Source organism: Zeus faber (genome assembly GCF_960531495.2).
Source record: "Zeus faber genome assembly, chromosome: 5".
In the NCBI taxonomy this organism is placed as follows: Eukaryota; Metazoa; Chordata; class Actinopteri; order Zeiformes; family Zeidae; genus Zeus; species Zeus faber.
The window spans coordinates 29362040-29378223 of NC_137192.1; the positions used below are offsets into that span (position 1 = coordinate 29362040).

The 16184-nt window shown below is 46.4% G+C and overlaps 2 protein-coding genes across 2 annotated transcripts; one reads left to right on the top strand and one right to left on the bottom strand.

Annotated features, from left to right (window-relative positions):
* Positions 1–583: 583 nt before the first annotated feature.
* tpra1 (transmembrane protein, adipocyte asscociated 1) lies at positions 584–7447 on the bottom strand. The gene is made up of 11 exons (XM_080001512.1): positions 7313–7447; positions 6183–6354; positions 5433–5565; positions 5164–5250; positions 4491–4563; positions 4215–4294; positions 3655–3765; positions 3445–3505; positions 3165–3267; positions 2829–2909; positions 584–2678 (listed from the first exon to the last, which is right to left on the bottom strand). The coding sequence occupies exons 2-11, from the start codon at positions 6341–6343 to the stop codon at positions 2417–2419; spliced, it is 1152 nt and encodes a 383-aa protein (XP_079857638.1). The 5' UTR covers positions 6344–6354; positions 7313–7447; the 3' UTR covers positions 584–2416.
* Positions 7448–10914: 3467 nt separating this feature from the next.
* LOC307229935 (intraflagellar transport protein 172 homolog) lies at positions 10915–16155 on the top strand (the record flags this gene model as incomplete). The annotated part of the gene is made up of 1 exon (XM_080000066.1): positions 10915–16155. The coding sequence occupies one exon, from the start codon at positions 10915–10917 to the stop codon at positions 16153–16155; it is 5241 nt and encodes a 1746-aa protein (XP_079856192.1).
* Between the last annotated feature and the right edge of the window lie 29 nt (positions 16156–16184).

The window sequence follows — 16184 nt, forward strand, 5'->3', positions numbered from 1 at the left end:
GGTGTAGATCTCCGGTGGACGGGGGGGGGATTGTGGGAAATGTAGTCACCCAGCCCGCCGTCCACTGGTAAAAGGTCAACAAAAGTAGATGGAACAGTATTTTAAGTAACCCGCAGGAGGAGCACTTCCCTAAATTATTATATAGCTCTTTTGTTAAAACGCATCATGTTTATTGTATTTGACTCGGAAGAAACGGCCTATTCAGGTTTAATGGACTGTTTTTAAAATAACTTTTTGAGACCATTTATGTTAATCCAGATAAGGTAAGCTGAACCGAGCTAAGGCAAATCCTGTCGAATCAAAAACAGCCAAATATTTGTAAAACTGAATTTAAGACTTTTTTTAAAAAGGACCTTTGGACCTTAAGTCTTAAATGCTACTGACAGAGAAATTAAAATCTGTTCGGTTCAGAGAAGTCCACCGCTCTTGGGCAAATGCACAGAAAACGACACGTCGGCAGAACCACGGAAATCATATCCAAGACATGTAAGGACACACTTTGCTGACAATGCTTTACTGCGCCGACATTAAAAGAAATATCACCAATATCATCATATCTATTTAGAGTACAAATGCCTGAATGCTTCTTTAGTACATTGATCTTTTGATACCAAATATTTACATATATTTCCTGGAGAGTATCTGCATTGCATGCAACATCCCCCCTGCAGGCGTCAACAAAAGTGTAAATTGGGATTTTATTGTCATTTGGAATGTTTAGCCAAGGCAGTGCAAAAATAAGATCCTAAAAGTTAGCTGCAAATTTAGGCAAGGTGTCAGTCGGGTGGTTTGAATTAGCGTCAAACTTAATGTGCAGGTGTTTTAAAAGAAAACAACATTGTTTGTTTTAAGAAATTAGTCAGAGGCAAACCAGCTCAGTCCCAAACTGAACATTCACATTTGAATACCTCATGTTTGTACGCAATAAATAACTTAGGATGGCTGCCAACAAAGACTGAGCAAGGCTACATACCCGAAACCAGGGCTTGACTTCGGAGTCTTTGAATCAAAATATAAAATACCTCAAGCCAGAATTAAACTAAACACTACACCCCTCCATGTCCAGCACAAAGCCACTGCATTTCTGTTCGATAGTGGAATTGAGGACTTTGCTTTATAATAAATAACACTGACAAAAGCAAAGACACCATGAGAAGTTCATTAAGACCCTCGGGCCTCTCCACCCTCGTTTTCTCCATCTTCATCATGAGCTGTCGTAACATGACATCTCCAGACCAATTCCCAAATGCGTGTTAGTCTGGAAGCCCGCCGTTCATTTTCGATTCCCAAGGGGCGTTATCAATGGGCGCAGACCAAAATGTCTCTGGACGCAATGGGAGAGGCAACCAATCAGAGCGACTGCAAAATGGCCATCTCTACCTAATCCTGTCGGAAGTAAGGCAAACACATCTTTCTGATCAACAAAAGCTTTAAGTGCAGTTGTTTGTTCTACTTGCAAAGAAAATGTACCATCCACTTTGTTTAATACTGTCGCAATAGCAGATTCAACAGACCGCAGCCATCTTGGTTAGGTGCCGCCACGGCGCTCCTCTCTGTCCCATATTAGATAAACAGTTGTGATTGGCCGGACCCTGGCAAGGTCGGTTGGAAACCAGTTTGGGGGGGGGGGCAGACGTATCCGCCAAAGCCAATGAAACATGAGCTTGCAGATTCGTCTGGTTCCCAGGCTAGGGCTGGCGAGCATGTGCTCCGAAAGCGCATCCATTTCTTTACCTGATGACAATAATGATATTGACATGACATTACGCGATGGCCTGTCACATACCAATGGGAAGAGAACAACAGCACACATTTCAGCAGTCCAAAACAGCACACACACAAACTTAAGAGCCTGAGGCACGGTGATTCAACGCAAGCCGATAAGCTAACTGAGAAACAAATCAAATACAAGGCAGAAAGTTCATGTTGGTCAGTAATTAATCAAATAGTTGGCCTCCATGGGAATGTAGATGTGTGAGGTTAAACGCTGCTCAAACAGTTAAACCACAGATGAAGGAACGAGTGTGAAATCAGTGCGTCACACCATTACTGATAACCTCATGCAGGCACGAGGGCGCTGAGATGGCGAGGGCGTGTACGAGGGAGAATGGAATGGATCAACTTTAAAAGACTCCATTAATCACAACCAATATGGAGTCATTATGAGCCTTAATGAGGGATCCTGTTGGCGGACCGTCAGCGTGGCGGCTGCAGTTCTATCCCGAGGAAGGTGCTCGTTTCACAGTTCTCCAGATAGGAGAGGGAAAATTCCCCTCCTCATCACTCCACTTTACAAACTCAACCCGCACTCCAAAAATCATCCCTCCACTCCCTCAATCCCACCGAGCGCAGGGCGGGGTCTTCTGTCAGGACGTTTGAGTTCAGCAGCCACGCAGTCCCCCCTCCCCCCTCTTCGTCACGCATTGATGGGTCTCCAGCGGTCGCTGTCCACACTGTTGATGCTGCCCCTGCCGAAGGGCCCGGACACCACGTCGTCCAGGTAGGCTCCCGCCATGCCGGGGCCGGAGCTGTCGATCTGCGTGGAGGAGTAGTACAGGCCCTGATCCGGCTGCTCCTTACGGCCCATGCCCGTGGACGAGGTAGGGGGGAGGTGGACGTCACTTTCGTCCAGCTCGTCCACCTGCGACTTGTAGGAGAACAGGATCTTTGGCTCTGAACTGGAGGGAGGACAGAAGATCGTAATGCAAAAGACAAAAAGAGACTTGGATCACACAGGAAGCCATGCACAGCAGGCATGTTGTCTAGGACGTGGAGGTGAAAGTGCAACCATGCTTCTTGGGCTCGTGCAGCTGTTTTTAAATACATACCCAAAGAATTTTCTCAGGAATGTGACATAGATGAGTGGAGCGAAGATGGAGAAGTAGAGGAAGGTGGTGACATCCACACAGCTGATTCAACAGAGACAAAACAGCAAGATGCGGAAGTGTGTCACGCTCAGTAGGAAATCAAGAAGTCGTTCAAATGTAATAGGCATTCAAACAGCAATAGAAATAAGCCACAATAATTAGCCCAGGCTATGAGCGAGCAATTTCAATAATAATTTTACTTTTTTTTTTTCCCCTACAATCAATGTATAATAATTTCTTAGCATTGTTTATAAATCATTATAGTGTTTACTGACATGATATGAAGAGCATACTGACCAGAGTCCCTCTATAATGTCTGCACAGAGGAGGGCGCTTCCCAACCCCTGGACCAAGTTCAATAAAGACAGGATGGCAGCATACACATAGAAACTCTTGTTAGCTGAAAGCAAAAGGTGAATAAGTTATTTGAGGCAGGTAGTTGGCAATGGGAGAACATTATGCGCAGAACAACCTTCTTTTAAAAAACTATTAATGATTTCGACAAAATCAAACATATTTTAACTCTCTTAATTCAATCTCTGGTGCTTTCTAATCAAAAAGATCACTCATAACTTACATGGCAGAGATATCCTCTCCCTCAGAGGAGTTTTGGGCAAGATGACAATCAGAGAGTATACCTAAATGAGGAATTTGGGTTTGAATGAAAACTCAATAAGGCAGCAATGCAAGCAGTTTACTGAGTACAATGCAAATACACGACAATGGCGGACCCAATGTGCAAATTTGTTTCCTTTCTGTGCTATGCTGCTACTGCAGTCTTACTGACCAGGAAGAAGAAGCAGGAGCTGGCCAACCAAAAGTGCCGTCCTCCATGGCCATAGATGTTGAAGTCCTCAGCTGACAGGTGTCTGTCTGGATACAGGATCTCCAGTGTTCCCTGCGAGGAACAGAAAATACCATGTGCTTTTTGTATCATAATACAATAGATTGCAAAGTCTATACCGTTTACATGGAAACAAAGAACAAGGCTCCATTATATTGCATGGTCTGAGTGGCGGTAAAACAAATAAAACAATACTCAAAAAACTAGCCAGATGTCGATCAAAAAAGCTTAAACAATTCCTGTAACAGGTCTCCGGGGGGGGGCCTTAGGGCCTTCTTCTACAATCTCCAAGTGTTCAGAAAAAGCTTTCCGGCTCAGTGCTGCTTTTGAACAAACTAACAAGAGGCAGACACGTGTTGAGTGAAACAGCTGAGCTTACCCATTCAGATTCTTTCTGTTTAGGCTTTTAATCTCAACTGAACAACTGTTAGTATTAGCAGAGACAGTTGTGTTGATGTTTGGGATGGAGTTATCAGGAATAGCTTACTAGTATGCATAGTTACCTGTGTAATGGAGTAGGCCAGAGCCAGCACCGCTGTGATGGCCAGCACACGCTTTATACTAGACTTGCTCTCGAGGTGTCCTGAAGGAGAAACAAAGGCTTAATAACCAGAATGACCAAAGAAAAGTCACACAATAACAAAAACGAATCGAAAAGGTCTAATTATGAAAACAAAACATGTTGTCGACACATATAGTCGAGTCATGAGAAAAGAAACCAAAACAGAGTACATTTTGTTATTTCTTAAACAGAACTGAAACCAGGGGAGCAGACTGACCGAAAGCAAGTCCCAGGATGATAACACTTAGCTCGATAGCAAGCAAAAAGAAACGGGTGATCTCCCACAGCACCTGAAAAATATAAAATAAAAATACACTTAATATTTAATTGACATACAAAACAAAAGTATAAATTGGACTCATAGAGCTGAGTAAATTCCCGGTCCACCGCCTTACATAACGCTGCTCTGCACTAACAACAGTCTGCCGGGGAGGGCTTGACTCTGAATCCCTTAGAGATCCTTCTGTTATTTGAGGAATGTCGACTATGTCGTTCTCCAAACATGAAAGCCCTTTGGAGTCATGCAGCAGCTCCAATAGAGATTTGTTAAGAGAGCTTAATAAAAGAGGCATTCATTTTGGGATGTGCCAGCGGATAGTTCAATATGGTCAGTTGGCAGTGAGCGGCCAACCGTATGACTTTATTTTGAGACTGGATGAGAATTCCTTACAACTATAAATATAAATGAGTAGAACAATGCAGCGGTGAGGTCGCCCCCCCCCCCCCCAAACAATGTTCCCAAACACATTCATCACATCATCGTGCAGGACACTGCAAAACGTAACATCCTTCTCACACCGACATCAACGCTAACTGAAAAAGTATGGATGTGAAGAGTCAGGGGAGCATTCATAGATGGTGTCCCTCTTGTGATGCGGGAACAGCCGTACCTTGTCTATGAGGGTGGCGGCGCTGGAGGCACTGACAGTCATTGACACGATGGCCCGCGCGATGCCTACTGCAGCCACCACGAACACCTGAAGACACACAAGACACACCGGACTGAATAACACGTCCTGCACACGGTTTCTACGCCGCGGTTCAATATTAACCCTTCAACACAGAATCCAACACGCAATTACATATCTCCATGAAGCCGATTCTTCTGTCGGGATTATTTGATTGCTTGTCTAGGTGTTCGTGCAGAAAAAAGCCCTACCAGCAGATAAAAGGTGATGAAGATGGGACTGGAGGTGAGTCTAATTTTTGCCCTGGCTGAGGGCAGCTTCCACATCAGGAACATGAGGAAGGCCACATTGGGCACAAGCAACAGCAGGTCCCAGAAGCGCACCCTAATATAGAAAGATAGACGGAAGAGTCGTTTAAAAGTAAAAAGGAGTAAAAAGGAGTTATTTATATTAATATATAGTTTAATAGCTTGATATATTCAACTACTTTATCAAACTGGAAAATATATGTCAAAACTGTTTAAATGTTTCAAGTAGGCTGGTTATCGTAAGTCAAGTCACATATGGTATCAACCAAATTGCATAGATACTAGAGCATACTGAAACAGTCTATGGCGTTCAATAACAAATCAAAATTCCCGAGTATCTCTTCAGCATAGTGATTCAAAAATGAAACTTTCGGCTTCCTCGGTATGAATAACTGCATTGTCATTTTATTTGTGTTTTGGTTTTTTTAAAGGTCGGCAGAGATATTTTTATTTTAAGGTAGTTTAGGACCTTAGGATTAACTGTATATGAAAAAATAAATGTAGTATTAAATAAAGGGTCATTTAGGAAGAGGTGTTTGTGATATGGATGTTTATGAACATACATATCAAAGTATCTACTCATCACAACATCTCTACTTTCATGTTGTTTTCACTTTTACTTTGTGTGCGCGTGTGTGTCTCAAAGTAAAAAGGTCAACAGACATCTTAGTCAAACATTAATTCCGATTTTACCTGGAGTCTCCAATGTCCTCATACAAAACTTTGAGACATTTGTGAGGCTTGGTGACGTTGGCCTCGGAGTCGGGCTGCCAGGTCGGGAACAATGACGCGTTTTCCGCAGGTGTCGGTGTAACAGTCCCATTGTATTGTGAGAACCTCACCGTGTCCAGCATGATGTCAGGGCCTTGGGGACAGAAGGCGGCCAGTACATTTATAGCGAATATTATCTGGAGGCAAGCTGCTGCAAAACAAATAGATGGTTTGTTTGATTAAGAGTTTCCCTATCTCTTGTTGTGGCCATGTTGGTGCAGGGAAGGAGCTACAAGAACAGTTTACAAGTGTCTGCAGCTATAAGAGTTAAACTTCACACATTAAGTTCTAAGCAGATTTAAGAGTTTTTTGTATAAATCATCCGTGGGTATTCGGTTCCGCGGTAGGCTCGGGGTCTGATGCGGAAGATTTGCGCTGATTTTGACGGACAGAAATAAATGGATAAATAAAATCTCATACAATGCATGTGTTGTAATACCTTTCAAAACCAACCATTAGGTTTTTAACTCTTAAAGAACTGTTTTGGAGAAGAAGGCCTTTAGAAAAGGACCCGCAGACCTGGTTGACCAACCAACAACTGCCTGATCCTGCTTTAGGAACATGCTGACTTGGAATGTTTTTGAGTTGAACCACAACTCTTTTAACAAAATAAAAAAATTGCATCAGGAGAGAACACCAACTCCGTGACACCAACCTTTGGCCAGAAGGTCGACTTAATAAAGATAAAAAAAAAACAACAACGCTAGACCAACGGCCCAGATAACGATATATGGACGTTAGAGCCGTCACGGTTATTATGTCATCACAACGACATAATCGCGGTTATTATGTCATCGCGATTATCTGTGCATAAACCGCGATATTTTTGTAGAACCATCAAGTTTCCACAATCATCGCGTTCCGATTCAACTAAAAGTGTTTTTTTTGTTTTTTTTTAACCGAAGCCAAATGTCAACATTTTAAAGCCGCTTAACACGCGGGTTATCGAAGTTGAGGCTTCGACCGATGTGTACATTTGACATGTAGTCGATAAGATCAAGCTAATGCTACATCGCGCCATGGCAGCGGGTCACTGCAAAACAACAGCTTACCCGTTCAGAAGGTTCCAGTCGAAATGGGGAAAAGGGGGGCTCGGGAAGGTGTTTCGTTGTTGGCTTTCAGTCGACGCTACGAGCACACGCGGAGAGCCCGCGTCGCGGCGTTCCAGTGCGTTCGGTCGAGAAGCCAAACACGGGGCGCCGACATCGCTGCTCCGGGCTGCTGAGCTCCGCCGCTGCCACTCCCTCCCTCCCTCCCTCCCTCCCACCGCTGGTCAGCTGAGCGGAGAGGAAGTCTCGCGTTTGGGAGCTCAACTCTCGCGAGGGACGCGGCTTCCTCCGCGACGAGGGGGAGCGCAGCGGTTCAACGCCGCGTTCCCGGGAGCTCGGAAATTCCAACTTTGTGAGCCCCGCCGCCGAGCCCAACGGCGCTCGAGCCCAATGTGGTCTGTTGTCGCCGGGAAAATACGACGAACGGCTGCGATAGAGGGTGTTTGGAAGAACGTGCGTTCGACAGGCTACGAACCTACGTTATCACAAGGTCAAATGATGTAATAGCAGAGTTCGTTGTCTGGCGGATGGATCACGCTTTTAAATAAACCGGATGGATATGAATAACTTCAGAGCCGTTCCGCAATGAAATGCGTCACGCTTTATACGTACACTATGTCATGTGATCGTGTCAGCCAATTAGAAAACAGAAAGGAAAATTCTTAACTAAATAATAATAATCATCATCATCATCATAATAATAATAATCGTAATAAAAATAATAATGATATTACTACTACTACTACTACTCATAATAATAATGATAAAAATAATACCAAAAATAGCTTTATTTATTTACCACCTTTAAAAACACAGTTTACAAAGTGCTTTGACAGATGAAATGCTCAGAGTGCTCAGATCATGAGTTTAAAAGGCAAAAGAACATCAATTTGCAGGAATTAAATTCACTCATTACACTGAAAAAGCCGATAAAGAGAAAATAATAATATATCAATAAATAAATGCAAAACACCAAATAATAAAAAGAAATAGAAAATAAAAAAAAAAAGGCTTTACTATTTTTAGGGGGAGACATCACATAAAAGCGAATCTATAAAAACAGGTTTTAAGAAGTGATTTAAAATAAGTCACTGATTCAGCTGTTTATCCTCAGGCAGGCTGTGCCAACGCCAAGGGAACGGTCACCTTTAGTTTTAAATCTAGACTTTGAACTGAACAGGGAGCCCATGGACAGAAGCCAGGATTGGGATGATGTGACGTCGTCTGTTAGAACCAGTGAGAAGCCGAGCTGCTGCGTTCTGATCTAGTCGGAGGCGAGAGAGTGACTTATGGTTGATGCCAGAAAGGAGGGATTTAGAGTCGTTTAGTCATGACAAGATTAGGGCATGGATTACTTTTTCCAGGTCGCTGTGTGATAGCGTTGCTTTGATTCTGGAAATGGTTCTCAGTTTAAGGAAGCAGGACTGGACAATTTCTTTGAATTTGTGGTTCGAAGTTTAGGTCAGAGTCAAATAGTGCTCCCGAGTTTCTGGCAACGAGCTTCACATTTAATGACAGAGGATCGAGGCCTCTCTCAACTGTCACAGCTAAACCTCCCGAAAGGCAATGGTGGACGCCTGTGGTGATGTGTCTGTGGAGTCGATCCAGTGTTGTCTACGACACACAAGGGCATTTTCCCCACGCTGCCTGGCAAGAGCAAATATAATGTGTGACGTTGATGAGATATTATGGCCTGACCCAGACCCGAGACGAGGTGATGACAACGCTGATGCCGATTGTGGTGTGTGGATGGGAGGGTTTGAGTGGCCACACCTGACACACTCCTCACACCTTGGTTGGGCTAACGAGCGGCAGGTTCAAAATCCCCATCCACACACACTCTCAGGATAGGAGCCCTGTCCTGACATGTTCCATCTGCTCCCGGCTCGTTCCACCTAGCCTCCTCTCTGCGATAAGCTGGTCGCTACAACCCATTGTCGTCTGTGTCTCTGTGTCAGAAGGCCCTGAAAACACCACTTGGGTGGAGTGTGGTGGACGGAACTGCCACAGTGGTCGCCCAACATGGGGCTCCGGCACGGGGAAGAGACAGACGACAGTAGGCTGTAGAGACCAGTTTACAGTAGCGTGGCGGCTAGGTGGAATCAGAATCCAAAATACTTTAATAATCCCAGGGGGAAATTACTAATAATAAGCCAGGATTAGAAGCTCAACCAACGAGCGTCAGGTGTGGCCGCTCAAACTCTCCCATCCACACACCGCAATGATCCTGGGTAACCTGTACCTTTCCTGCATATGGAAAAAAAAGGTTTTTTTTTACTGTGCACAAATTCTTCCTTATATGATTTGTCAGTGTGACATTTCAAAGGTCAGGTTTTTGACCAAAACAGCATATACAGTAATATTCCCTTACCCACTAATGTATGAGGTATTTTACAGTACTGTTTTGAATTTTTGTAACCAAGGTGTCCTGAAAGGGTCATCTGGATAGTCAGTGCTGTGATTTTACAAAGTTCCAAATTATTTCTCTGCAAAACATGTGCTAAACATTTTGGTGGCAGTGTTTTGAATTAATCCCTCAAGTGTGTTTGTTGACAGCTTGTGTGTGTCTGAGGGCAAAGTTGGAATTGGGACCCAAAGGTCAGATGTTTGTAACGTTGGGTGTGAGGTTTTAAAATTTTGTGTGAAGATTTGAGAAAATTGAGTTGTTCCAGGAATTGTGTCAAAGCAGTTAAAAAAAACTAATGGTGCGTGGTGTGAGGTCGGATTTTCTGAGTTCCGACTTCAATGGAATACAGCCTCAGATACTTTTCAAATTTCAAACGTGTTGACAAGGGACCCTTGTTTTCAGTGGGAGTGGTTGTTTGCATGATAAACTTGTAGTTGTATGTACACACACACAAGGTTGGAAACAAGGTTCACGGTTCAAGTCACTCTCTACAATGGAAAAAATATAGTTTTAACTGTGTGAAATATGTAATAGGATTTTTGTTGGATATAATAGTATGGCTTTGACACACACAGGGCAAGCACGCTTTCACCAGTAATTGTCAAATTTCTCCATGCTACTGCTCCCACAGTTTTAAAGCCACATACACAACACAGAAGCTGAAAGATTAGGCCAACGATGGGAAATGGTCCACATTTTGTGCCCAAATTTTAGGGGAATTCCCCACATAGCCTCCTGGCTCCCAGAAACTGTGGCAACCGGGTGGCATCATCATGATGTGTTTTGTGATGTCACAAAGCTGAGCATTTTGAGGAGCTGCCGTCAGTTGACACCAAATAAGAACACACACACACACACACACACACACACACACATAGGGCCTGCACACCTTTACAATTTTGTAAGGAATTGTCCAGTATTTGTCTATTCTTCCGTGAATATTTAAAGTTTTCTGCATATCTTCTACCTACTTCTGTGCATATCTTCCACCAATAACTCAAACCTGAGTGTCAATATTGAGGTGTGGTGGTTTCATGGAATAGTGCTGAAGATTTCAAAACTATCATTCTGGCGGTAATGATAACTCGATACACACTCCGACACACTGTATTGAAACTATGCGCTTCACATGGGTGAAGCATCAAGCGTCCAATCTCTATTGCTTATAGTTCACCAGGTTCGGACAGTTTAAAAAAAAATGCAACTGAAACATCTAAAAACGCTTTTGACGGCCCAGGAGGGTGCTGCCAAAGTAACATGCATGGACTGGGCACCAAATAACAACAAGTTTGCTGTGTGCACTGTGGACAGAGTGGTGCTGCTTTATGATGAGCAAGGGGAGAGAAGGGACAAGTTCTCGACAAAGCCTATGGATCCAAAGTATGGAAAGCAGAGCTATGTTGTCAAGGACATTGCGTTCTCCCCAGACTCAACTAAAATTGCTGTTGGCCAGTCCGACAACATCATTTTTGTCTACAGAATAGGGGAGGATTGGGGTGAGAAGAAAACCATTTGCAACAAATTTGTCCAAACGAGCCCTGTGACGTGCTTGTTGTGGCCACTCGAACATGCTGTTGTGTTTGGATTGGTCGAAGGAAAGGTTCGCCTTGCCAACACTCAGACTAACAAGTCTTCAACAATCTACGGAACTGAGTCCTACGTTGTCTCACTGGCATCAAATGTTTCTGGGAAAGGAATTCTCTCCGGTCATGTCGATGGAACCGTGGTGCGCTATTTCTTTGACGATGAGGGCTCAGGGGACTCTCAGGGTAAACTGTTGATACACCCCTGTCCTCCCTATGCCTTGGCCTGGGGAGCCTACAGCGTCATGGTCGGGGGCTGTGACAAGAAGGTGGTGGCCTATGGCAGAGAAGGTCACATTCTGCAAACCTTTGACTACAGCAGAGATCGCACCGAGAAGGAATTCACTGTGGCCATCGCCAGTCCAAGTGGGCAGTCTATTGTCTTCGGTAGTTATGACCGGTTGCGAGTCTTCATCTGGGCTCTGAGGAGAGGGGTTTGGGATGAGGCCAAGCCCAAAGAGATCCAGAATCTGTACACCATTACTGCTTTGGCCTGGAAGAAGGATGGATCACACCTCTGTGCAGGAACACTGTGTGGGGGAGTGGAGCAGTTTGATTGCTTCCTGCGGAGGACAAACTACAATAACAAGTTTGAGATGACGTACGTGGGACTGAGTCAAGTGATAGTGAGGAACCTTTCTACAGGTACCCGGGTGGAACTAAAGTCGTACTACGGCTATGAGATAAAGGAGGTGAAGATTATGGGCAGGGACCGCTATGTGGTGGCTCACACACCTGACACACTGCTGCTGGGGGACCTGCTGACTAGCAAGCTGAGTGAGGTGGCGTGGGCAGGCTCTGGGGGAAATGAGAAATTCTTCTTCGAGAATGAAATGGTCTGCATGATATTTAATGCCGGGGAGCTCAGCCTTGTGGAATATAACAGCAACGAGATCCTGGGCTCTGTCAGGACCGAGTTTATAAACCCTTACCTCATCAGCGTCCGTTTAAATGAAAGAAAGCAGAGAGGGGTTGATGACAACAAGAAGCTTGCCTACCTCATCGACCTGAAGACCATTGCTATTGTTGACTTGGTTGGAGGTTACAAAGTGGGCATCAGCCATGACTCCAAGATTGATTGGTTGGAGCTCAACGAGACAGGCCGCAAGCTGCTCTATCGGGATAAGAAAATGCGGCTCCACTTGTTCGACATTGTGAGCTCTGTGAAGACGACCTTGCTGAGTTTTTGCTCCTATGTCCAATGGGTACCGTGCAGCGATGTTGTGGTGGCCCAAAACAGGGGCAACCTCTGCATCTGGTACAGCATCGACAGCCCTGAGAGTGTCACCATGTTCCCACTAAAAGGAGACGTTGTGGACCTGGAGAGGGCTAACGGGAAGACAGATGTCATTGTGATCGAGGGTGTCAACACAGTGAACTACACGTTGGACGAGGGTCTTATAGAGTTTGGCACAGCCGTGGATGACGGCGACTACGAAAGAGCCACAGCATTCCTGGAGACTCTGGAGATGCTGCCAGAGAACGAGGCCATGTGGAAAACTCTCAGCAGATTGTCTCTGGAAGCACATCAACTGCACATCGCCGAGAGATGTTTTGCTGCCTTGGGTGACGTTCCCACAGTTTTCTTCCTGCACCAAACCAACCAGATGGCTGACAAGGTGTCCCATGATACGGGAGGAGATGGTACAGAGCACTACCAGGTCCAAGCACGTCTCGCAATATTGGACAAAAACTTTAAATTAGCTGAGATGTACTACATGGAGCAGAATGCCATAGATGAAGCTATAGAGATGTACAGGGAGCTCCACATGTGGGAAGACTGCATCGCTGTTGTTGAGGCCAAGGGCCACCCTGAGCTGGACAGCCTGCGTCGGAGCTACTACGAGTGGCTGACAAAGACAGGCCAGGATGAAAGGGCTGGCGAGGTAAAGGAGGGGGAGGGGGACTATCAAGGAGCCATCAACCTGTATCTGAAGGCAGGACTCCCAGCCAAGGCCGCACGCATCGCTGTGAGCCGCCCAGAGAGCATTTCCAGCAACAACACTATCAACCGCATTGCCGCTGACCTTATCAAAGGCGAGTTCTATGAGAGGGCAGGGGATCTGTATGAGAAGATAGGCAACAACCAGAGAGCCTTGGAGTGTTACCGCAAAGGAAACGTCTTCAGGAAAGCGGTGGAGCTGGCCCGTCTTGCTTTCCCTACTGATGTTGTCACACTGGAGGAAGCATGGGGTGACTACCTGGTACAACAAAAACAGATGGATGCTGCCATCAACCACTTCATCGAGGCCGGTTGCTCCACAAAGGCCATGGAGGCCGCCATTGGTGCGCGGCAGTGGAAGATGGCTGTTCACATCCTGGAACTTCAGGAGGAAGCTTCAGCAGGAAGATTCTACCTGACGATAGGACAGCATTACGCATCTGTGCAGGATTATGAGGTGGCTGAGCGACTGTTTGTAAAGGGAGGTCACATTAAAGATGCAATTGACATGTACACAGATGCTGGATACTGGGAAGAGGCTCACAAATTGGCGGGTAAATGCATGAGTGAAGAGGAAGTTTCTGCTCTGTACCTGACCAGAGCACAAGACCTGGAGAGAGAGGGGAAGTATAAGGAGGCTGAGAGACTGTTTGCAACAGTGAAGCAGGCCGACCTGGCCATCATCATGTATAAGAACACCCGGATGTTTGAAGATGTAATTCGCCTGGTGACAAAGCACCACCCCGACCTGCTCAGCAAGACCCACCTTCACCTAGCCAAGGAGTTGGAGGCTGAGACCAGGTTCTCCGAGGCGGAGTACCACTTCATGGCGGCTGGGGAGTGGGAGGCTGCCATCAACATGTACCGAGCCAGTGACATGTGGGAGGAAGCATACAGAGTGGCGAAGAGCCATAGTGGGGCCAGTGCTCAGAAGCATGTGGCCTACCTGTGGGCCAAGAGCCTGGGTAGAGAAGCTGCCGTCAAGCTGCTCAACAAGTTCGGCCTTATTGAGTACGCCATCGAGTTTGCTTCCAGCAACTGCACATTTGACTTTGCCTTTGAGCTGGCCCACCTCTCATGCAAGCAGAAGATCCATGATGTCCACCTCAAGCATGCCATGTACTTGGAAGATGTGGGCAAGTTTGCCGAGGCCGAGCAAGAGTTCATCAAGGCGGGAAAACCCAAAGAAGCCATTCTGATGTATGGGCACAACCAGGACTGGGCCAATGCCCAGAGGGTGGCAGAGAACCATGACCCAGATAGCATCAGTGATGTTCTGGTGGACCAGGCCAAGTTCTGCTTCGAACAAAAGGACTTTCAGAAGGCAGAGGCTTTCCTACTTCGTGCCCACAGGCCCGAGCTGGCTGTTAAATATTACAAGGATGCAGATATGTGGTGCGAGGCCTTGCGTATCTGCAAGGACTACCTTCCCAACAAGCTGTGCATTCTCCAGGAAGAGTATGAGAAAGAGGCCGCTAAGAGGGGCACGCAAGGTGTGGAGGGCATGGTGGAGCAGGCCAGGCAGTGGGAGCAGTCAGGAGAGTTCTCCTTGGCAGTGGATTGTTACCTTAAGGTGAATGACAGTTCTGACACCAGCCTCATGGAGAAATGCTGGATGAAGGCAGCAGAGTTGTCCATCAAGTTCCTCGGCCGAGAGCGAGCTGTGGAGGTGGTTCATACCATCGGACCACGTTTCACACAGCTAAGGAAGTACAGCACTGCAGCTGAGCTGTACCTCAATCTGGACCTCGTCAAGGAGGCCATTGACATGTTTATCGAGGGAGAGGAATGGAACAAAGCCAAGAGAGTGGCCAAGGAGCTGGAGCCAAGGTATGAGGATTATGTGGACCAGAAATACAAGGAGCATTTGAAGAACCAAGGCAAGGTGGACTCTCTGGTTGGTGTGGATGTAATGGCTGCCCTGGACATGTATGCAGATAGGGGCCAGTGGGAGAAGTGCCTAGAGACTGCCTCCAAGCAGAACCCTAAGATCCTCCACAAATATGTGGCCCTGTATGCCACCCACCTCATCAAGGAGGGTGAAGTACAGAAGGCCCTGCATTTGTTCGTCCAGCACGGGGTGCCAGCCAACCCCCAGAACTTCAACATCTACAAACGGCTGATCCTGGACCTGTTGAGCCTCACCGGAACGAACATGCCAGAATCTTATCAATTGTGGTCAGACCTTCGCAACATGCTGCTGCTGTTGTGTGAGAATGTATCAAAGTCCTCAGAAGCAACCTCCCCAGCCCACGCAGAGTTTGAGCAAATGCTCCTGATAGCCCATTACTGTGCCACAAGATCTGCTGCCAAAGGAGTTGACCAACTGGTGAGCGTGTCAGTCAAGTTGTCTGTGTCATTGCTGCGCCATACCGAGCTGGTGCCCGCCGACAAGGCATTTTATGAGGCTGGCATGGCCTGCAGGGAGATTGGATGGGAGAACATGGCTTTCATCTTCCTCAACCACTTCCTGGATCTATCTGATGGAATTGATGAAGGGGACTTGGACACTCTAGACCATTCTGACTTCCAGGACACAGACATTCCCTTCGAAGTGCCGACTAAACTCCATGTCACCGAAGGTCAGCGGGAGGATATCCGCGACTGGGTGCTGGCCGTGTCGATGGACCAGCGGGTGGAGCAGGTACTCCCACGGGACGAAAGGGACACCTATGAGGCCTCTCTGCCGGCCGCGCACACTGGCATACGTTCTCTGCCCTGCATTATCACCGGCTATCCCGTCCTGAGGAATAAGATGGAGTTCAAAGCACCGGGGAAGGCCGCCAACAAAGATGACTGGAACAAGTTCCTCATAGCCACTAAGACCACTCAGAGTCCAGAGTGCCAGGATGTCCTGAGGTTCATCAGCCAATGGTGCGGTGGTCTTCCAGCCTCTGGTTTCTCCTTCCACTGAGACCTATGGACGCTTTCTTCTAAAACAAC

Excerpts from the sequence above, each read along its gene's own strand:
- tpra1 (XM_080001512.1), bottom strand. The coding sequence starts at position 6,343 with ATGCTGGACACGGTGAGGTTCTCACAATACAATGGGACTGTTACACCG. Across the intron at positions 5,251-5,432 it reads TCATCACCTTTTATCTGCTG|GTGTTCGTGGTGGCTGCAGT; the intron begins GTAGGGCTTTTT and ends GTGTGTCTTCAG. Across the intron at positions 4,295-4,490 it reads CATCCTGGGACTTGCTTTCG|GACACCTCGAGAGCAAGTCT; the intron begins GTCAGTCTGCTC and ends TTTCTCCTTCAG.